This window comes from Botrytis porri (assembly GCF_014898465.1).
Source record: "Botrytis porri strain MUCL 3234 chromosome Unknown BPOR_002, whole genome shotgun sequence".
In the NCBI taxonomy this organism is placed as follows: Eukaryota; Fungi; Ascomycota; class Leotiomycetes; order Helotiales; family Sclerotiniaceae; genus Botrytis; species Botrytis porri.
The window spans coordinates 3,448,691-3,470,341 of NW_024066076.1; the positions used below are offsets into that span (position 1 = coordinate 3,448,691).

Consider the following 21,651-nt stretch of genomic DNA (forward strand, 5'->3'; position numbering starts at 1 on the left):
GTCCGCGAGACGTAACACGCGCCAAGGAGAGTTGAACGCGAACAACACCGGCGACGTAGGACACCCAGTCCAGGGTCCTCCATTAAGAGCGAAGGCCAGTACACCTCCTCTACAAATGCAGAAGCCAACGACACGGCAGGAAATCGCAATCAAGGCAGAAGAGCCTATGATACCAGAACAGTACAAGAAATACGAACATGTGTTCAAGGAACCAGGGATCCATGAGGCTTTGCCAGAACACAAGCCATGGGATCATGAGATAATATTGGAGGAAGGCAAGATGCCTGTGCACACCCCAATTTATTCAATGTCAGCCGATGAGCTGAAGACGCTCAGGGAATATATCGATGACAATTTGGCCAAGGGATGGATCAGGGAATCCACGTCCCAAGTGGCAAGTCCAACTATGTGGGTACCCAAGAAGGATGGTACTAAGAGACTAGTTGTGGACTACAGAAAGCTCAACACGCTTACCAAGAAGGATCGATATCCACTTCCATTAGCTACGGAATTAAGAGATCGATTAGGCGGAGCTACAATATTTACCAAGATGGACCTACGAAACGGGTACCACTTGATTAGAATGAAGAAAGGCGAGGAATGGAAAACCGCTTTTAAGACAAGATACGGGCTATACGAATATCAAGTTATGCCCTTCGGGCTAACTAATGCACCAGCTACTTTCATGAGACTTATGAACAATGTGTTGTTACAGTACTTGGACACTTGTTGTATATGCTACTTGGACGATATCCTAGTATATTCAAACAACGAGGTCCAACACATCAAAGATGTCAGCAACATTCTTGAAAGTTTAACCAAAGCCGATTTGCTATGTAAACCAAGCAAATGTGAATTCCATGTTACGGAAACAGAGTTCCTAGGATTCACCGTGTCAAGCCAAGGGCTCAAGATGAGCAAAGACAAGGTTAAGGCAGTGCTCGAATGGAAGCAGCCGACCACAATCAAGGAAGTACAATCCTTTCTAGGATTCGTCAACTTCTATAGAAGATTCATCAAGGGTTATTCAGGGATTACTACACCCTTGACCACGTTAACCATAAAAGATCAAGGAAGCTTTGAATGGACCGCCAAGGCGCAGGAGTCCTTCGAAACGCTCAAACAGGCAGTGGCCGAGGAGCCAATACTGTTGACATTCGACCCTGATAAGCAAATCATAGTGGAGACGGACTCCTCAGATTTCGCTATAGGGGCAGTTCTGAGCCAACCAGGTCAAAATGAGAAATAGCAACCAATCGCATTCTACTCTCGAAAACTATCACCAGCCGAATTGAACTACGAAATATATGACAAAGAATTACTGGCGATAGTCGACGCATTTAGAGAATGGCGAGTATATTTGGAAGGATCAAAATACACAGTACAGGTGTATACGGATCATAAGAACTTGGTTTACTTCACCACAACGAAGCAGTTAAACAGACGACAGGTCAGATGGTCGGAGACCATGGCCAATTACAATTTCAAGATTTCATATGTTAAAGGATCAGAAAACGCTAGAGCCGACGCTCTCAGCCGAAAACCAGAATACCAAGAGAATAAGTCGTACGAATCATACGCAATATTCAAGAAAGAAGGCGAATCACTGGTTTACAATGCACCACAGCTTGCAGCTACTCATATATTGGAAGACAACCATCTCAGAAACCAAATCCAATCACATTACGACAAGGATGCTACAGCTACACGCATACGCAAAGCAATAGAACCAGGATTCACAATAGAAAACGAAACCATATACTTTCATGGGAAAGTATACATTCCGAGTCAAATGACTAAGGAATTTGTGACGGAACAACATGGGTTGCCGGCACACGGACATCAAGGAATTGCAAGGACATTTGCAAGAATCCGGGAAATCAGTTACTTCCCACGAATGAGAACGATAGTTGAAGAAGTTGTTGGAAGTTGCGACACCTGCATACGAAACAAGTCATCACGACATGCTCCGTATGGTCAGCTCCAGACCCCAGACATGCCTTCTCAGCCATGGAAGTCCATTACATGGGACTTTGTGGTTAAACTACCACTCTCGAAAGACCCTACTACAGGAATTGAGTACGACGCAATACTCAATGTAGTAGACAGATTGACAAAATTTGCATACATGATACCATTCAAGGAAACATGGGATGCTGAGCAACTAGCATATGTGTTCCTAAGGGGCATAGTAAGCATACACGGAGTACCAGATGAGATAATCTCGGATCGAGACAAGCTCTTTACCTCGAAATTCTGGACTACCTTGCTAGCACTTATGGGTATCAAGAGAAAGCTATCGACATCTTTCCACCCACAAACAGATGGTCAAACAGAGAGGACCAATCAGACAATGGAAGCATATCTTAGATGCTACGTAAATTACCGACAGGACAATTGGGTAGAACTATTACCTATGGCACAATTCGCATATAACACATCGGAAACGGAAACCACAAAGATTACACCAGCACGCGCTAACTTTGGGTTCAATCCTAAAGCATACCAAACACCGATACCACAGGAGGTTAATGCCGAATCAGCAATAATACAAGTCGAACAATTAAAGGATTTACAAGAGCAGCTTGCTCTTGATCTAAGATTTATATCATCCATAACAGCAGCCTACTACAATACGAAACGTAGTATGGAACCTACGCTTAAAGAGGGGGATAAAGTTTATCTGCTACGACGAAACATCGAAACCAAAAGACCAAGCAATAAACTAGATCACAGAAAACTAGGACCATTCAAGATTGATAAGGTAATAGGAGCCGTTAATTATCGGTTGAAACTACCAGACACGATGAATATTCACCCAGTGTTTCACATATCCTTACTCGAACCAGCACCACCAGGAGCGCCAAGTGCGCCATTTACGGAAATCGAACCAGTTAACCCGAACGCCATATACGATGTCGAAACAATACTAGATTGCAAGTACGTCAGAGGCACAATCAAGTATTTAATCAAATGGTTAGATTATCCACATACCGAGAATTCATGGGAACCAAGAACAAACCTCAACTGCCCTGGGAAGTTGGAGGCGTTCCACCAGCAATACCCGGATTTGCCCAGAAAGAAGGAGAATCCATTGAGGCAAGGATCGAAGGATCCAAAGAAGAAGAATCGAAAGCAAAGGAGTCGTCGCTAGGATCAGCAGTCGAAACAGATGCTTGTTCCCGCTCCTTTTCAACACGTTCATTTTCCAACCTATCCTTTTCCTCAGCTGCATCCAGCTCATCCAAGGTTTTCAGACCACGACGCAACATGGCACCAGCACGGTCACGAAGGGATCGTTGCTGAGTGTCGAGGCGAATCAATTTAGAAAGAGTAGCACGGCGCTCCGTTTCCAGACGTTGTTCCTCGCGCTCCAAAGCATCCCAATCCGAGACAGTGGGAGGAAGAAGGTCACACTTCAGACCAGCTTTAACACACTCACCACAACGACGAGACTCTGACAAAACACGACATTCAAGTTTGCGGGAAGAACAACGAGCACAAGGATCATCCATAATAAAACCTCTTTCTTTGAATTTGGTATACAAGCAAGCACGATTTTCAGTTGATTTGGGAGTCCTAACAACAGGCATTATGAAAGAAAGAAATCAGTCATTACATTATTACAAGAAGTGGGGTAAACACTATAAGTAACGCTTGGGGACAAGCGCTAAGCTAGGAAGGGGATAGTGTTACGATGGTCTGCCACAATAGACGTCATGTGACCCCGACGCTTAGGTAACCGGATCAGAGGGATCATTAGTGATCCAGTTGATCGGATCAGAGGGATCATTTGTGATCCGACTGAGCACAGAGAACGAAGGTCTATATAAGGGAATGGGTTTCATTACAATGTAGAGCTTCGTGCTCAAGAACAATCATTAGTTTCATTACTATAGTTACGAGAATTGCAACCAGTTACAACCTTATTGAATTCCTACTTGAAGTCTAGTCTAAACCACCTCGAGAGATCTCTAGCCACTTCCACGTGACCCTAGAGGCAGCTCCCGTAACATATATTCTGGAAAATTACCTTCAACAATAGTATATATACAATACATATTCACTAAATAAATATAAAAATAATGAGAAGGTTTATATTATATAAGCTCTCTTATACGATATAACTTCGCTTATATAGTTCCTATACGATATATACATTATATACTAGTTACGTACAACTCCACTAAGGTAATATCAACTAATGAATGTTATTACAAAGGCGTAATAAGATAACTTTCCCCCATTTATAATAGAGAAGGCATATTAAGCAGTGTTGTACGGCAGTATCACGAGCATGGGCCCGTCGGTGCAGACCATGGCCGCTTCAACCTATAACGAGACGTACAAATCGTCATCATTTTTTGTACTACGCCTCATAAATACTCTAAAGTCGATACTTTCAGACCAATTATTTTTCATTACAGACCAGAATCTTTTGAGCTCGGACTATAGTTCCACCTTGGAGGGAAAAAGCAAACATAATTACAGGCGCGCCTCGCCTTATTAGCGAGTCCGATCCAATATAGTCAGTTTAATACGAGCTATCAGTATCTTAGATTTCGTTCAAAAACAATAAAGAAAGGTTTGTGATGTGAGCCCCAAGTCTTATTCGCATCTTATAACCTGGAGGCATACAGAAAGAGCTCGCTACACGGAACTCGCTAATTCTCTACGACTCTCGGACTTGATAATCATTATAAAACATGGTTACTAATGTCTTTCAGTCGTAGTAACAGCAACAGACACTTTAGCCTCGCATAAGTTTAATGCATCAATGTCAGTCGGATTTGACCTTATCAGTTATCTCGCTCTCCAGAAACAGAATATTGGAGGATACATAGTCATGCTTGTCAGAGTCCTGGCACTTTTTGGATTTTTCGCCCTACCATTTCTTCTTTCTCAAATGGTGACATATTTCCTCATCCCCAAAGATTTCGTGGAAGTCAGGAATGAAGACATTGATGGTTATGACGAGGAAGAATTTTATGCTCATTTTTCAGTCAAAGAATGAGGTATTTCTACTTCAATAAGGAATAATTGTAAGTGTCACACTCGAGTGCTAAATGGGTATCCTAACGTTCAACACCGATCAGCGGCGAACTTCGAACGCATAATCGTAGTAACTAGCTCGACTTTTCAACAATCAGCAAGCAACCTAGATTTTGCGAGGGAAGAATTGGATGTTCAGCTCAGTTTTAGTATCAGCACAAATCAGCATAATGTGTTCCATGGCTTTGGGTTGAAGTGATTTACTCAGCTATATTGCCGTTCTGTGGTGCTCATTGGGGATGCCATGATGAGGACACTTAAATTCCGGGAGTCGCGTTGGTGGATAGCAGTCTTCGATTTTGACAGGTAGTTGGTGAAATCAATGTACATGAGTTGGCTCTTGCTAGAGAAAAACGAAGTCCATGGATCCAACCGCTATGTTTGCATGTTGATAACCGAAAGTCTTTGTGTGAATGTCGAGTATTTATGCTTATGTTCAAAAATTTCCATGTATATTCTAATAATCTTTGTTCAAAACCATTATCCTCATAGGCCGATATCACTCTTTATTTGAAACTAAAAATGTCAAAGTAGGGTATAGAACAGATAGCTCACATAAAGTAGATGCTCAATTTTGCGACGTAATTGATTGTGCCATAATTAGTGAAAATAGCAGATGTAACGAGTTCTCTTATGACTCTGAGCTATGTTCTGGGATTAACCCCTAACTTCATATCGCGTGTATGCTTGCTGTGTTTTTGCTCCCCTTTCAAAGGAGATTCGACACCAGAATGGCAAGAATGGCCCCACCAGCCTGAAGTCTAGATTGGAGTTGCTGATTTTCTGCCCCAGCGGACAGTGCGGAAGTGGCATCAGTTGAATTGGCAACCGAAGAAGTGGTAGCTGATCAAGGTAAGTAGTTACGCCCCCTGTCGATCGATGCTGATAGGCGAATTTATAGGGCACGGGCCTCTGGGGTAATTTTATAATACCTCAATAGACTTATTACCCCTCCATGACAAACAGATGATGTGAAAGTGTTGCTTTTCAAATGGGTTTCCATGCATTTCGAAATTGCATTTGTATTTTGCCTACCTCCGTAGGTGATCCAATCTCAAATCGCTAAATTTTGTAGCAGTTGGTGATTGGTAACTCGCCATCATTGTCAAGAATGAAATACCTATCCACAGCACCAAAAAATTCACTCGGCCGCTCACTTCATTGCTGCGCCCCTTTAAAGCCTTTTTAGCATACTGGGGCCTACCTAGGTATCTACCAATCTCACTACTTGTGCGTTGTATCATGTGGCGTTGAGGTGGTATTGAATTCTTGGTTCGGCGTATCATCATTTGATATCTCGACATTTATAGAATCAAATCTTCACAAACAACAAACAAGCATATGAACAGTCAATCTTCAACAATTTAATTGTTCACGCCATCATGATATTTCCAGACCAAGCCAGTATTTACGGCTACCTCAGTCGTAGGGGTAACTCTCCTGGGCTACTTTCTCACACGACTCTACACAGCGCGGATGCTCATGATAAACCCTCAGAAGCAAGGCTGCGTCAGTTTTTTAATCCTTCTTTATGAACGCCAACTGAGAAACTTTGCAGCCTGTGGCACCTGGACATTTCTTCTTGTTTGGCCACCTTCTCCTGCTTGGGAAGATGTCCAGGCGCCTTCCAAAAGATGATCACTACCAATATATGTTCGGCGAGATCTACCGCGACTATTTTGAGTCTACCGGTGTATATTATCTGGATCTCTGGCTCATGACTGGACTCTTCATGTGCATCCACTCTCCGACGACTGCCATCTCTGTAACGCAGACCAATACTCTAATCACCGCTCGAAAAGTTGACCTTTTGCCGCGCTTTTTCAAGCCAATTGCAGGAGGCCCCTACCTTTTTGATATGCCCGAAGAGTCATGGAGACCGTGGCGCGCTGTATTCAATAAGGCGTTTAATAATGAACATTTCCAGAAGCTGGTCCCGGGGATGGTCAAGCAGATCGAAGTTTATAAGGATATTTCAAGGTATATCATTGATTCCTTTTCTCATTGTTATCCGATGTATGCCTCTATTTGTTTGGCTCGCTGAATGCTTTGTGTTCTTTGATGCAATCTTTCGACTTTCTACCCTTCCCTGGATCTAAATTGCTAATTATTTGATATTGTGATAGAGAGCACGCCAAATAGGGCGATATGTTCTATCTGGATACCACGACTCTGCGCTTCACTATGGGTCTGATTGGCAAGATGATTATGTATATCTCTTTCCCTTTCATCGTATTACCGAGCGAGGCTAAACTGATTAGGAACACTGAATCTCATGCTCAACGCGGGTACAATGTTCTTGCAGACTCTATGATCAGCCAAATTCGCTGGCATGAGCCTGCTGCTGCTATCAACCCTTCAGCCGCATAAACGTAGCACGATGGTACATGGAATGGTCTAACGGAAGAAAGATGGATGCATATATCAGTGCAGAGCTAGATAGGAGATATGCGGAATACAAGGCCGACTCCAAGGATTCACGTAGCAAAGCTATTATCGATCTCATCTTACAAGTAGAAATCGCCCCCGACGCCGATGTCAAGCCTAAAGCTAGACCCTGATTTCAAGGCATTCGCGATTAGGCAAATACGCTTGTTTGTTTTCTCGGGTCATGACTCACTCAGTTGCACAATCTGCTATATCTACCATTTACTCTCTAAAAATGGCGATGCGATACAAAAAGTCAGAGAAGAACATGATCTTGTCTTTGGAAAATAGACCAATGGAGCAAGCGAACTTTTGAAAACCAAACCATATCTCGCAAATGATTTGCCCTATACAACAGCTGTCATCAAGAAAACGCTTCGACTTTTCCCCGCCGCGTCAAGTTCCAGACAAGGATATCCAGGTGTTACTCTTTATGATTATCAGGGCAATGCATGTCCTACTAACCACGCAGTCTGCTTCATTGATCATGTAGGCATGCACCGCGCGCCGAAGTACTGGGTTAGGCCTGAAGAATTTCTTCCAGAACGATGGCTGGTAGAGCCAGGTCATGAGCTATACCCTGTGAAAGGTGCATGGAGACCGTTTGAATATGGCCCAAGAAACTGCATTGCCCAGGGATTAGTCATGATGGAGTTGAGGGTTTTGTTGGCCTGTACTGTACGAGAATTTGTGTTTGAGGATGCATATGAAGAATGGGACAGGTCTCATAAGAAGGAAGGCCCACAAACTCATAGAGGAGAGAGAGCATATCAAATTGAAGAAACTGCGGCACACCCGAGTGCCCATTATCCTTGTCGAGTGAGGATGATGAATGTTTGATAATAGAATCGGGTTGAATAAGGGGTGACGTGAGGTTTTGATGAAAAAGTTGATCCGGTAAAGACGACAATTAGCAATGAGGTAGATAAGTTGAGTCAAATGCAAAGACATTTACAAACAATAACATTCATATGCCTGGCAATCTCAATAAGATGCTTAATATCCTCATGGTATCGGCCATGATCAAATGCTGTAGCCTTCCATTGGTGCTTGGGATGACTTTCACGACGCAACACGACCAAGTTTATGGTAAATTTCGGCTCTTCAAATAGGCAGGATAGATATATGCTAAGCATTCATTGCCTTCCAACAGATTCGGGATGTATAAAATATTAAAGTACCGTTTCTCATAAATTGACACTCAAATAGCAATTAGATCCAAGAATATAAAAATGGATGAGGTGAATTGGTGTTGAGCTTGGATGCTAACCGAGTCGGGACTAGCCGGATCTCTCAGTCCAAAGTGCTTGTGGTTCCAAACTGACAATGGGATATTCTCGCGACGCGTTTTGAAATATACTACATAGTCAACGATCTGTCGAAATCACCATATAATACTTCGAGACTGCGCAATTCCTATGGTTATGATCGCCTAAATGAACAGTCTGTTTTGAGACGCTTTTGAGCTGTTTTCAAAATTCGTATCATTCTTTCGCAAGGTCCAAGGAACGATTGATTGAATTAGTACTTGCTCTATTCGATAATTCCACATCAAGATGACGACTCGCAATCCCCCTCAATCTTTCATTTCGAGTTATGCTCCGCGATTGCGCACATATGCCAATTCGTTGCTTACCCCAGTCATACAGCCAACAGCAGCTGTCGCGACACCACTCGGTAGAACAACGAAAAGAGGAACCACGGCAATAAATTATGCAGAGGATGGATATGAATTCGAGGAGGATGACGATGATGAAAACAAGAGGAGGCCTACAGGCTTAAGGAGTTTACGAAGGGAAGATATTGGACAGGCAAAACAAGACCCCGCAGAAAAGGTTGGCAAAGAAGCTACTGCGCCAGTGGAAATTCAAGGTATTTGGAGAGATTGGATGGGCAAGCAACGGCCAGGAAAAACCGACATGCAAAATTATGCACAAATCGCATTACCTTTGACGTTAATCCCGATTCGAATCGACCTTGATATCCCTTCCTTCACACCCCCTGCGCCTTTACCTGTGCCTGTAAATATTCAAGTATCTTACCCTTCGATTGATACTTCCCTACCGGCATACAAACCACAAGAAACCACAGTCCCATATCGCCTAAAGGATGTATTTCTGTGGAATTTACATGAGACATTGACGACCACCGATCAATTCGCGCAAACCATGGTACAAGATCTGGACTTACCGAACAGAGGACAAATGGCAGCCGAAATCAGTAAGCAAATCCGTACACAGCTTGAAGAATACGCAGGTGTGGCTCTGCATCCACTCTTTCATTCGCAACAGACTGCAACGGCGAACGGTACTGTGACCACCATCAAACAAGGGCCATCGTCTCGAGATGCTTCAAGTACACCTGCAGCAAGTGGGAATGCGACTCCCATGCGAAATGTCATTGGCCAATCTAATGGCTATTCGACTCCTGCTAAAGCTCCCACTTCACAGTCGCAAGATATCACCGCCACTGCAACCTCGATACCACCAGAATCCGATGAATATAATCCCGATGATATGTACCGGTGCATCATTAATCTGAATATCAATCTCTCCAATCATCTCTACACAGACAGGTTTGAATGGTCATTACTACATCCTCCAGGAACGGCTGAAATATTCGCAAAACAAACCTGCGCAGATCTTGGTTTACCTGGTGAATGGGTCCCAGCCATGACACATGCGATTTACGAAGCAGTTTTGAGATTGAAAAAGGAGGCATGTGAAAGTGGTGGTTTGGTTGGCGGTTATGGGGGAGAAATACCCAATGATGCTGTGCATGGTAAGGATGCCGGATGGAGATATGATAATGAACACCTAGCAGATGAGTGGGAACCCAAGGTTGAGATCTTGTCAAAGGAGGAAATTGAGAAGCGAGAAGGTGATAGAGAAAGACAAATTAGGCGGATGAGAAGAGAAACTGCTAGATTCTCTTCGAATTCCGGGATGGCCGGTGGTCTTCCAACACCAGGTGAGAACAGAGGATACTTTGATGAGCCACCTGCGGAAGAACGTATGGGTCGCGGTGAGAGAAGTAAGAAGAAGAGACGCTTCAGAAGTCTTAGTCCATTGGGGAGATCTGGAACACCCGGTGGAAGAGGAACTCCTGATACTGGCGGCATTACTGGGTTTGGTGGAGGTGGTAGTCTTACCGAATTTGAACGGAATAGTTGGAGATGCTCACATTGTAAAGTCTGGGGAACATCGGTTTGGTGTGTGAGGGATGGGCCGTTCGGACCAAGGGTAAGTCATTTTTATGTCTTGATCATGATTTTTATCACTAATACTTCTCAGACTCTTTGTAATAATTGTGGCTTCCTATTCGAGAAAGACCGCAAGCTACCTCGATGGGCGAAGGATCTTCACAAACAAGACATCCGCTCAAGTGATTACAGATAACGATATCTCCAGTCTGTTCTTTCAATCATCATACGAGAAATTTCTACTTTGATCTTCATGAATTTTGGGAAGCTTTTTGCTAGGAGTCTGAGACAGGGGGCTTTATATCACGCAGCGATGTGGTAATATGGATCACAAATGATTTACTTCTGGTGTGCACATTGACAAGTGTTTGATTAAGGATGGAAAAGTCGGTTTCATAGAGCAATGACTTTCGAGAAGATACTTTTGTACAATAGAGAGCTGAGGCCAATTAATGAAGTTTGATCAAGAATATGTGTATGAAAGTTTTTATTAGACAGATGTTGTGAATGAAATTCTTGCACTATCTTTATTAAACATTCTTATTAGTGAGTAGTATACTATCTCGAAGAGAACCATTATATACACCTCTTGTCATAACTGCTGCTTTTATTATTTACATTGATCTCTTTTTGTGATGACATGAAATAACGATCAACCCCTGATGAACCCGGAGCGAGGAGCCAGAGGGAGCATTCTAATAAAAGCAAACTTCCAACTCCCATCCTGTCATTACAATTAATAACCCAATCTTCGCAGAAAACCCCAAACTAATCCTACCCACAGCCCCATTCTCAACCAACAATCCCCATATCCAACCACCCCACATCATCATCAAATTCTACGCATGCAGTAGTAACCTCGAAACAAAAAGTTCATGAACATCTCAAACTCTTCACCAACTGATGTTAGCACAAGTTCGTTCATACATATCCTTTCCCTCCACCAAGTATCTACATATCCATCTTGGTTTTCTTATTCGCCTCTTCGTCATGTTGACTCACGCTGGACTCTCGAGCTCTCTTGCCAAAATCTTTCGAAGGACCAGCTGGGAAAACACCCATTTGGGGTTTTGTTCTTCCTTCTTGTGGTTTTGGTTGTAGTTGTTGTTGTTGTTGTTGTTGCATGGAAGCTTGTGCTTGCATGCTCCAGTGTGGATGGACTTGTCCTCGTACACTCTCATTCGCATCTCCATTCATCTGGAATGATTCCTGTGGGTTTGGAAATTTCTGTCCCTGCGCGGCCGTCTCATTCTGTATCTGTCTCTGAGTCACAAGTGCTTGTTCGCGAGCTCGGATAATACTTTCGACCGCCTGAGCATTTCTTTGCACAGTTGACTCCATATTTGCTGTTCCATTTTTCGGTGCTTGTCCCTGTCCTTGAGCTTGAGCCTGCGCAGCAGCTTGAGACTTGATATGGGCCTGTGCCAACATTCTCTGCGCCTGCGTCTGTGCCGCTAATGCGTCACCTTTGACTTTTTGTGCCCAGATCTTGACGGCTTCCTCTCCTAGAATATTATGCTTTCCATTGATCGTCACAGCAGCGTCAATCTCAACTTTGATTGCCCTGGGAACTCCATCAGCATCGCCCATTGGGATACCGCGTGATCCTTCAGAGGCGGAATGTAGAGATTTGAGGATTGCATCTGTGATTTTTTGGACTTGAGGAGCAGGGTGAAAAGTGATTATGTTGTTATCGCCGGTGATGGTCAGTGGGGAACTGATGCTGAGATTGAGACAGTTGGTTTCATAAGCGTTCTCCTCCTCCTCTGCTTCTTGCTGCTCTGGTTGTTGAACAGGGACTCGGGGTTGTGTGTTGTTTGGAGCGGCAGGAGCAAAGTTATTTGGCCTTCCATTCTTCATGTTGAATTGTGTGGGAGGCATGCCGAAAAGTTGTTGGAATGCAGGTTCTATTTGTCCACCATTTAGTCTCATCGCGGTCGGGCTCGGGCTAGGAATATCATCTGGCAGCATGTGTACTGGTTGAAGTGTTTGCAACTGGCCAACATGCTGCTGTTGCATTCGTTGCTGCAGTGCTTGATTTCGCTGCATTTGTTGTTGAGCCGCAAACTGCTGCTGTTGTAAATGTTGCTGGGCGCGATATTGCTCCTCTTGATGATACTGTCTTTGTAAATTTTGAGCTTGCTGTTGTTCGATTCGATGTTGATGCAGCATATTGATTCCCATCTGCTGTTGCATCTGGGCGCTTCCTCCCCCGAAACTGGGGTTGTTGACGCCGTCTTGTTGCTGCATCTGTGGACCTGCTCTAACTCTAGGATTGTTGACTCTAGAGACTGTATTCTGACCACCAAGGGAGTCCCTAGGTGTAGCACGACCACTGGTTTGGTTTGAAGTAATTCCCAAACCTTGAGGTAAGCCTTGGTGGTTGATTGGAGAAGAATCACCCGAGCCTGACATGATGAAAAGTTGAGGATGATTGATTTGATTCAAAAGATTGTCGGATAGAGTATGGCAAAATGTGATGGTGAGAAAAAGTTGTTGTGAAATCAATTGTATTGGTTGGGATGTAGATTGGACAAAATTGATCTCGAACTTCAAATTCTTAAATAATGGTTGTGGGAGAATGATAGAAAACTCGAGAATGGTCTTTGAGACGCTAAACCAATAAAAAAACCTGTTTGGCCTCGGATGTTACCGACCTGTATTGATTTTGTATTCACTATGATAAACTTCACTCGAAGCTTTTCTAGATGATAGTGGTGAACAAGTAATAAAGAAAGGTATAGTGAATGCCTGGATCTTTATGGGGGGTGGAAGAAATTTGGAACTACTATCATCCTTTTGAAAATGAGAAATAAAAAATAGGTATCTATCTTAATAATAAGGGGGAATCCTCTACATCTCCGAAGTTGAATCTCTAATGACATACAGACGAGTATCTATTCACCAAACTAATTAAAGAAATGGGTAGCATGACTGACCTCTGATAATTGAACAAAAACGACTCCTTTCGAATGATAAAGAGTCAGAAGTATGAATGTTGAATCCTTGGATAGGCTGGTTAAATTTTATAATAGTCCAGTGAAGGACTAGGAGAAGCATGAACTTTCTGCAGACAGTCCTTCAACGACAGAATAGAAGGTATCTCATTAGGATGGTAGAAGATTAGGATCATAATTTAGTCAGTTTCAACTAGATATAACAAAATGTGCGAAGCCTAGCTTCTATACATCAATATTAAATCATCACACACATTGATGAAATAGAGAACAGGGAATGTTGGTATCTAAGACCCTAAAACTGGCATATAAAAGATATTTATGACTATAGAAAAAGTATTAGGACCATCTACAAAACAGCAACCGGTAGCACTAAATATCTGCATGATCTGGTAACTTCATGAATACAATACTAAAGGGGAATGTTGAAGTATAATGTCATAGTGGTCAAGTGAAGATGATGGTAGTTTAGAGAATGTTACAAGAGTCCCTGATCTAGGCGGCTTCGTGAGAACATTGAATACTGGAATAGACGCAAGAATATTCTTTAGGCTAAACTCAGAACTGGAATGGATGACGATCAAAGTCTGGATGGTTACAAGTGCAAGACATTGCTATTAACGTGTCCAGAGAGAGAGAGGAAAAGTATTGTTAGAAATAGGAATGACAGTGCCTGTGAGCAATGGTGTATACAAAAGTGAGAAGAGCACTGTGACAGAAGACAAATAAAGCACATCCACTTGAATCATCGGTATGATGGTGTTTGACGTATGACGGTGTTTGACGGGCTGCAAACCATGATCAATGGCATTTCTTCACCAGCTATCAAAACGACAGTGCTAGCTGACGCACTTGCTTAATTGATGGGGGACACACCGAAGAATCATTGTTTCATCTTCAACCATGACCTAGCATCTTCTCAAGCAGCATTACTCACTCATACAAACTGTTTTTTGGTCATAACATATCATGAATTGGTATCATCTTCTAGGCCACCTGACCATCACATCTATCCCTTGTATCTTACAAACCTCTCTGAGGAACAAAGATCTATGATCAAGTAGCTCATTTCTTCTCTACCAACTTCTTAACACCCTCGACAAATGCCTCAACTGCCTCGCCACCTCCTAATGGAACGCTTCCTCCCTTTACTAAACCATTATTCCTTAACTCAACTCCCAACGCATCCGCAATACTAGGCAAGCCGCCGTCTCGAATCGCCATAGTCAGACTTCCTAAGCTCTGATGGAATTGTGGACTTCGAACTACCCTCTTCAATACCGACTTCTTTTGGTCCAAGCTCAAAGCCTCCATAGCAGTGTTTGCAGTCGCGGAAGTTGCGTCAGCTGTTCCTTCGAGGGAAGATGCGGATTCCTGTGCAAGCTGTAGGATAGTTGGTGGAAGATAGCTAAGGAGATTATCCACTTGAGCTGGGGTTGCAGCGTCGATCGATGGGATGGTTACCGTATTTGGTAAAAGGTCCGGTAAAGTAGTGTACATTTGAGTTTGAGATTGTTGTTGCATGCCAGCTCCCCCAGGACCCTTCAATGAATTGAGAAAGTTTTGGACAACCGAGGCAGCATCTGATGGCCCTGAACCAGCACTACTCACATAGTCAGCGCAGGTTCTTTTGAAGGCTAAAACAGATGGTTTCGTAAATTTTAGAATTCATGTGCAACATAGCTGTCTAGAAGTACAAGAACAATACGGTATGATTATTGTTGAATCTTCCAATGTACCAACCAAACGCCTCGTGTGTAAATGCTTGGGTACTTTGCAAAAATTGGATGAGAATTAACCTACGCTCTTCCACCATCAGCTCCGGCCTCCCTTGAGCTAGCTCCTTCTTCCCTAACATCTCCACCAGTTGCACCAGCACCAGCACCTCCACTTCCACCTTGGTGTTCGGACGAATCACCATGACCTTCGACGTCCTCCATCGTTTCGTCCTGGTCGTCATTTCCTCCATCATCCCCTCTGACTTGTGCGATTTCCTGCTCGACATCGACTTCGTCTCCTTGTAATAATGAATTTACAATTTGTCCAATCTTCAAGTCCCTGGGACTAAACCAACTTGCATCTCCATTTCGCGCTTGAGGTTTTGATTGCATCCAGAAAAGATATCTTTGGGAAGAGGATGAAAATTTAAGAACGAATATGCGGCCATTGGTTTTTGCAGTTGGTTCAGTGGTTTGATTAGAATCATAAGGTTGGAAAATGGCGTCGGTTGGTGGTAAAAGTAAATCCATGTTATCCTCATCATCCATACGTTTGCTTCTTTCTCGCCATTGAAAATGAATTAAATCTTCATAGCAGTTAGCAAAATCCTATCCCCAGGGTATCTAAATGACCTACCATCTTCGGACCAAAGATAGATATAACCTGGAGTTGCTTCAGGCTTAACTTTGTGAGGTGTGCTTGATGTCTGGTTGAAGTAGAGATGTTAGTTTGATATTTGAACGCAGAAAGATGTGAATAAACTTACATCGATTTCACACTTCCCCGCCTTGAAAGTAATAATTGGTGAAATAGACATCTTGTCGGTTTTGATAAGCTGTTTGGTGACAGGTATCTTGTTGAACAGGATAGCTTTATTAATGTGTAATGAAGTATGGGAAGCTTCGCTCTAGGCGGCCGGAGCTTCGCAATGAAAGTGTCCGGGTGGGTCTACCAATTATGACGCTAAAAAGACTATCAATATCTTGGCCTGAAAGAGCAGGCATCATTTCTTCAAACTTAGATAATCACACAATCACATGATACACAAATCATTAAGCGAATTGAAATTCCAAGTGTAGTGTCGCAGGTTTTAGCCCTGCTTGAATTTCTGTATTGGAAGAACATCTCGACTTTTACGCCAACGAGCAGCGACAAAATTTACGACAACTACCCACCAACGGTTCCTTCTTCAAGATGTCGGCAACAGAAGCTACCCAGAAGAAGACCTTCGGAAAATCGACCCGGGTCGTTTCCAACGAGAAGGCACAAAAGTACTACCCGGCAGAGGATGTCTCCGCTCCAAGAAAGGTAAATACAAGAGGACCCTTTTTTTGAAAGAGATGGCAGAGTGTTGGTTGAAATATCGTCAAATTTGGAAAATGGAGAGGCGCGGGATTCAAATGTATGAGACTTTGCGATTACAATTGCAATCGACAGACATATATTGGATTTTGATATCAACCAGATCGCCATTAGATTATATCACTGCATCACATTTTAAGGCATTAATTTATGGTTGAAAGAACCTCATCACTAACAATCAATTCTCCAGGTCCGCAAGTCCATCAGACCATCTAAAGTTAGACCATCCCTCGAACCCGGAAAAGTCCTGATCCTCCTCGCCGGTCGTTTCCGTGGCAAGCGTGTCGTTCTCTTGAAGGCACTTGACCAAGGTGTTCTCCTCGTTACCGGCCCATTCAAGGTCAACGGTGTCCCAATCCGCAGAGTCAACGCCCGTTACGTTATCGCCACCTCCACCAAGGTCGATTTGGAGGGTATCGACTCAGCAAAGATTGAGGAGCTCTCAAACCCAAAGTACTTTGCTAGAGAGAAGTCAGAGAAGAAGGCATCAGAAGAGGCTTTCTTCAAGCAAGGCGAGAAGCCAGAGGTAAGATCTTATGCTGGACATATGTCACAGTTGCACCAATTTAACAAATTACAACAGAAGAAGCAACCATCCTCCAGCCGCGCAGCAGACCAAAAGACCATCGATAAGGCCATCCTTTCCAGCCTCAAAAAGACTCCAGAACTCGCCAGCTACCTCGGTAGCTCTTTCAGCCTTCGCAAGGGTGATAAGCCACACGCAATGGTATTTTAAATATGTGTTGTGGAGATTGGGGGGAATGGGTACATTTGGGCGCGGATGTGGGAAAATTCTACAGTCGATTTGACGAATCGCTTCTTGCATCTTGACCTCTGAATGGGCATGGGTCGTCTCATTGTGAAGGGCGCTATGTAATCTGATTTGCAATGATGAAGAAAACCACAAAGCAATGATATCTTTTTTTACGCGGATGATTGTGAGATATGTGATTTCAGGACGATCTTTGGCAGGTGAAGAGTATGGATAGGAGTGTGGTAGCCATGCATTTCAAAGGATGATTTTGTGACGACATCAGCCAGCCGACATGTGTCCATGTGAAAGTCGCGGGATGCAATGCCTGAGTGCAATCCAGTTCATTCTGTGGAATTACTAAAAAGTGGGTAAAGATAAGTAAGGCCAAGCCGCCTTTTTCACCCGCAATACGGAAAACCACGCACAGAGTGCTCTTTGGTCATTCATAATTTGACTTCATATTCATGTGATGAAAGTCTACGCGCTAGCACTCATATTGTTGGAATTCAAAAGATCCCCAATCCAGCTAACGCGAAGCTGGAGTGCTTTTGGTATAGTTTCCACCAGCATCGCAAAACCCCAATTTCGGTCTTGCTGAATGTGCGTAAAACCCATGCATCAAGATTGTACCATGCCTCACTCTCCGTTCATTTCCCCTTTCCCCATCCCTCCCACCACCTCAGCCCCAAAACTTTAAACATCTCTCTCCGCAAAACTCCTAATCATTCCCTCGCAACTCGCCTCATATTCCTTCAACTCCACCTTCCCATCCTCTCCCAATACGGTATTCGCCTGCACAAAAACCTTTCTGGGTTGTTTACACCTCAGCACCTGATCTCTAACTTTCTTTCCCCAATATTCTGGCTCCACGTAACACATGTCGTTGTATACCTCAACACCTGTTTCTACATCCGCGATAGATTTATAGATGTGTAATTTTTGAAGGTAGGATTCTACAGCTTGACGACCGACTGTAGGGATAAGGTGACGCTTGAGATTAATTGTTAGGTCTGAGAGATCGGGAGTGGAATGGGTTATGGTGCAGAAGGATTCGGGAGCCGAGAGGAAACATTGGAGAATGGAGAAGCGGGCTTGAGAATGTGCTTGGCCCCATTTAGTGGAGCGGGGATCCCACTGTATAGTGTTAGTACCTGGCTGTTTCTTTCGCGAGGAGTTTTGGAGGGAGGACACATACGATTTCTAAAGAGCAAACACCCATTCTAGCCATAGATAACCAGGCTGCATACAAAACATCCCCAGCTTCATTGTTCATATCAGGTGTTCCATCACCGTAGCCGAAGATCTTCAGAACCTCGAAATCACAACTGAGGGCCATGGCGATAGCCTCAGCTCTGCACTCTTCATAACTTGAGGCTACACTTCCAAATACAGATCCCCATGTTTGCCCGGGCTTATACCATGTAGTAATTGGTTTCCCAGTAAGGGGATTGACAGGAGGATTCTTGATGTCGAAATTATAGACTCCCGGTTTGGTTTCTTGGAGTAATTTTCCGGTTCCATGACCGAGAAGCTCGTGGACTCCTACTTGTACCTCGAATGCTGCATCACGATATTTGGAAAATACTTCGAGATCTTCATCTCTGATAAATGGGATTTTCTCGTTGGGTGCTTTAGCTGACAATACATTGCCTAATGAGACATTTTTGAACCCTTCGGTTTGTCTGATGTCGTCATAGTTGGGCTGTAATGTTAGTCAGTAGTGCTGAAGATTTCTATACACTTAAAGATTCCTTACGATATTAATACCTGCTGGAATTCCAGCTCCAGCAAATGTCAAAACTTCAAGACTTGTAAAATCTGGGCTCAAGAATTTATCTTTCTCGAATTCTGTTCCCCAAGGTAATTTGGGAATGAGGCTTTCAGCAGCATTAACAAGACCGCCAAAGGCACGAGTACGTTCAGCGTTTACCATAGCGGCAAAACCTAATCAAAGTATTCGTCAGTATTATTGTCTCGAAACTCGAAGATATGATGGACATACCCTGGAATTCGGCCCTCACACCCTGGGGATCTCTCAAAGTCTCGATAAATCCAATGTTAGATTCAACCGAAGGCCCCTTATCTCTGATCCAATATCTTTGCGAGTCCTTAAAGACTTGCGATGAACCGGTTTCAAACGATTTAGCATATGCTTCATACATATCCTTCTGTGTATTATTTGCTGCATTCTCGGCGGCTTTCTTGCAATTCTCAGCAACCAAAGTCAACTCTTTTGAATGATCACCAAAAACGATCTTCAGCTTACTGCCCTTTAGTGGGCCCTCCTCGATGGTGAACTGAGTTTCCTTGCCAATATCGCTGCCTTCAGATGGTACACTTGTGACGGCTGAAGCAAGCAAAACTTCGAATGATCCTTCAGGAGTCTTTCTCAATCTTGTGTTTTCCTATCTAACGGGTCAACAATATGAGCAGGCCAACAAATGCATTTTACTTACCACAAGTAACCCCTTTTGCTCCAAGAAATCACCTACAGCAATGATATCCGACTTGGTGATGCTGGTTGAATTGGGATAATAATTGGTCAAATGTCCATCATCAGGAAATCCAAGATGCATCAATCCAGGGTCTTGAGTTGGGAAGATAGCTCCTTTGGTAGCTTCATAATGTTGCTTTGCTTCAGGGGAAAGCGCAGCCAAAGCTTCAAAGACTTTCTCGTCACATCTTGGGATGATCTTGGAATCTCCAAAAAACTTGTAGTTTCCGCAATTACCAAGAAACTATGAAAGGTTAGACAAGCATTCTAAATTTTGTCCTGTCTGTCAAGTTGAATTATGAAACTCACTTGACCACAATACTCGAGGAAGAATTTCAAGTCTTCATCGCTAATCCCAGCTTTCTCCTGAGCGGAACTCCAGGTACCATCAAAAGACTTGTGAAGTTCAACGATAAAATCGTAGATGTCTTCGGACTCTGGGGAAACTTGTCTTAAAGTAATACGCGTTCCATGAACAGATGCTCTGTCGCGTAATGTCAGCTGATGTCCTTGCAAACAATCCGCAAACTCCGAGCTAACGCCAAGCATCCAGACAATCTTTCGATCCATGATGAATGTGCACGCGGCTGAAGATTTCCAAATTCCCGAAATTCAAACATACCTGCTAATATAATGAGCATATCTTTTTTCTTTGTCAGAAAGCGCCTCAAAATGCTTTTTGATCTCAAGCTGAACGACACTAGGGGGCGAGTCCGCAAGGAAGTGTTCGAGTTCCTGAGCATTCATTGTAGAGAATTGTCGTTGGAATTGTTGTATTCTATGGAAAGATGGTATCAGAAGATGTTGAGAAAAAGAACTGGTGTTGAAATGGCGGGGAAGGCAAGGGCGATGAGGCTGACGTGGGGTGAAACAATGAGCCAATGAATATGCATGTTTCAAGCGCCCCGGTAAACATTTGGACATCCTCAAGTGGTGTTTTCTATAAGTATAATAAGTTTCTTATATGATATACGAACATGCTACGAAGAATTCACTCAATTTTTGTATGGAAAGATTATTGACAGTAATAATTATGATAGGTGATATTTTATACTCACACGGACCACACGTGAGCGCGGCCCTAATGAGTGAGTTTCAAGGATATAGGAAAACCACAGAGGTATTTGGATAAGTGTGTATGCTCTGCGGGTGTACAAGAATGGTTATTGTGGTTTTTGTCGAGATATTCTGTGATCTGTCGGAAAGAGATGATACTTTTGGCAAATAAGTGCAGGATATGTGACTGAGCAAGAATCATATCTTGACGATACGCTCGGTCGCTCATATCGTAGACCAGAATATTATACCATGGGAATACCGATCACAAAGTTCGAATGCTTTCAATGGAGCTTGTAAGTTGATGGTAAGATCCATTGTCCTAGTAGTCCTTAACTCATACTATGTGTCCTGCAGTCCATGATATCCAATTCTGGTCCGGGACAATAGTCGTGAGAGATGCAACTGAGATCTATAGAGATGCCCTTTTTAATGTGATCCTAACGGTAGGTTCCTACTTGAAATTTGCCCACCGAGCCTGTCTCGTTAATGTTTTCATTGTTGATGTGAAGTCCTTGCATGGAGCGAGGTTGTAAAGCTCGATTTGAAGTGTAAATTTCCCATCCACGTGACCTTGAAAAGTTCTTGCCATTTTCGGTCCTTCGTTAGCGAAATTTTAGCGTCTCCC

The 21,651-nt window shown here is 43.3% G+C and overlaps 8 protein-coding genes across 8 annotated transcripts; 5 read left to right on the top strand and 3 right to left on the bottom strand.

The window, feature by feature from the left end:
• Positions 1-4,777: 4,777 nt before the first annotated feature.
• Positions 4,778-5,014, top strand: EAF01_002018 (uncharacterized protein; the record flags this gene model as incomplete). Its single annotated transcript, XM_038910268.1, has 1 exon — positions 4,778-5,014. The coding sequence occupies one exon, from the start codon at positions 4,778-4,780 to the stop codon at positions 5,012-5,014; it is 237 nt and encodes a 78-aa protein (XP_038775080.1).
• Positions 5,015-6,703: 1,689 nt separating this feature from the next.
• EAF01_002019 (uncharacterized protein) lies at positions 6,704-7,422 on the top strand (the record flags this gene model as incomplete). The annotated part of the gene is made up of 2 exons (XM_038910269.1): positions 6,704-7,032; positions 7,314-7,422. 2 exons carry the CDS (start codon positions 6,704-6,706, stop codon positions 7,420-7,422), a joined length of 438 nt encoding a protein of 145 aa, XP_038775081.1.
• Positions 7,423-7,463: 41 nt separating this feature from the next.
• Positions 7,464-8,319, top strand: EAF01_002020 (uncharacterized protein; the record flags this gene model as incomplete). Its single annotated transcript, XM_038910270.1, has 2 exons — positions 7,464-7,589; positions 7,771-8,319. The coding sequence occupies 2 exons, from the start codon at positions 7,464-7,466 to the stop codon at positions 8,317-8,319; spliced, it is 675 nt and encodes a 224-aa protein (XP_038775082.1).
• A 513-nt stretch (positions 8,320-8,832) lies between these two features.
• EAF01_002021 (uncharacterized protein) lies at positions 8,833-11,156 on the top strand. The gene is made up of 2 exons (XM_038910271.1): positions 8,833-10,721; positions 10,773-11,156. The coding sequence occupies exons 1-2, from the start codon at positions 9,036-9,038 to the stop codon at positions 10,875-10,877; spliced, it is 1,791 nt and encodes a 596-aa protein (XP_038775083.1). The 5' UTR covers positions 8,833-9,035; the 3' UTR covers positions 10,878-11,156.
• A 476-nt stretch (positions 11,157-11,632) lies between these two features.
• Positions 11,633-13,096, bottom strand: EAF01_002022 (uncharacterized protein; the record flags this gene model as incomplete). The annotated part of the gene is made up of 1 exon (XM_038910272.1): positions 11,633-13,096. One exon carries the CDS (start codon positions 13,094-13,096, stop codon positions 11,633-11,635), a length of 1,464 nt encoding a protein of 487 aa, XP_038775084.1.
• A 1,445-nt stretch (positions 13,097-14,541) lies between these two features.
• On the bottom strand, positions 14,542-16,268 carry EAF01_002023 (uncharacterized protein). Its single transcript, XM_038910273.1, has 4 exons — positions 16,124-16,268; positions 15,994-16,063; positions 15,442-15,943; positions 14,542-15,241 (listed from the first exon to the last, which is right to left on the bottom strand). The coding sequence occupies exons 1-4, from the start codon at positions 16,172-16,174 to the stop codon at positions 14,704-14,706; spliced, it is 1,161 nt and encodes a 386-aa protein (XP_038775085.1). The 5' UTR covers positions 16,175-16,268; the 3' UTR covers positions 14,542-14,703.
• Positions 16,269-16,450: 182 nt separating this feature from the next.
• EAF01_002024 (uncharacterized protein) lies at positions 16,451-18,143 on the top strand. Its single transcript, XM_038910274.1, has 3 exons — positions 16,451-16,665; positions 16,910-17,245; positions 17,303-18,143. The coding sequence occupies exons 1-3, from the start codon at positions 16,552-16,554 to the stop codon at positions 17,453-17,455; spliced, it is 603 nt and encodes a 200-aa protein (XP_038775086.1). The 5' UTR covers positions 16,451-16,551; the 3' UTR covers positions 17,456-18,143.
• Positions 18,144-20,891, bottom strand: EAF01_002025 (uncharacterized protein; the record flags this gene model as incomplete). The annotated part of the gene is made up of 7 exons (XM_038910275.1): positions 18,144-18,607; positions 18,669-19,175; positions 19,230-19,417; positions 19,476-19,878; positions 19,930-20,211; positions 20,277-20,451; positions 20,590-20,891. 7 exons carry the CDS (start codon positions 20,889-20,891, stop codon positions 18,167-18,169), a joined length of 2,298 nt encoding a protein of 765 aa, XP_038775087.1. The 3' UTR covers positions 18,144-18,166.
• Between the last annotated feature and the right edge of the window lie 760 nt (positions 20,892-21,651).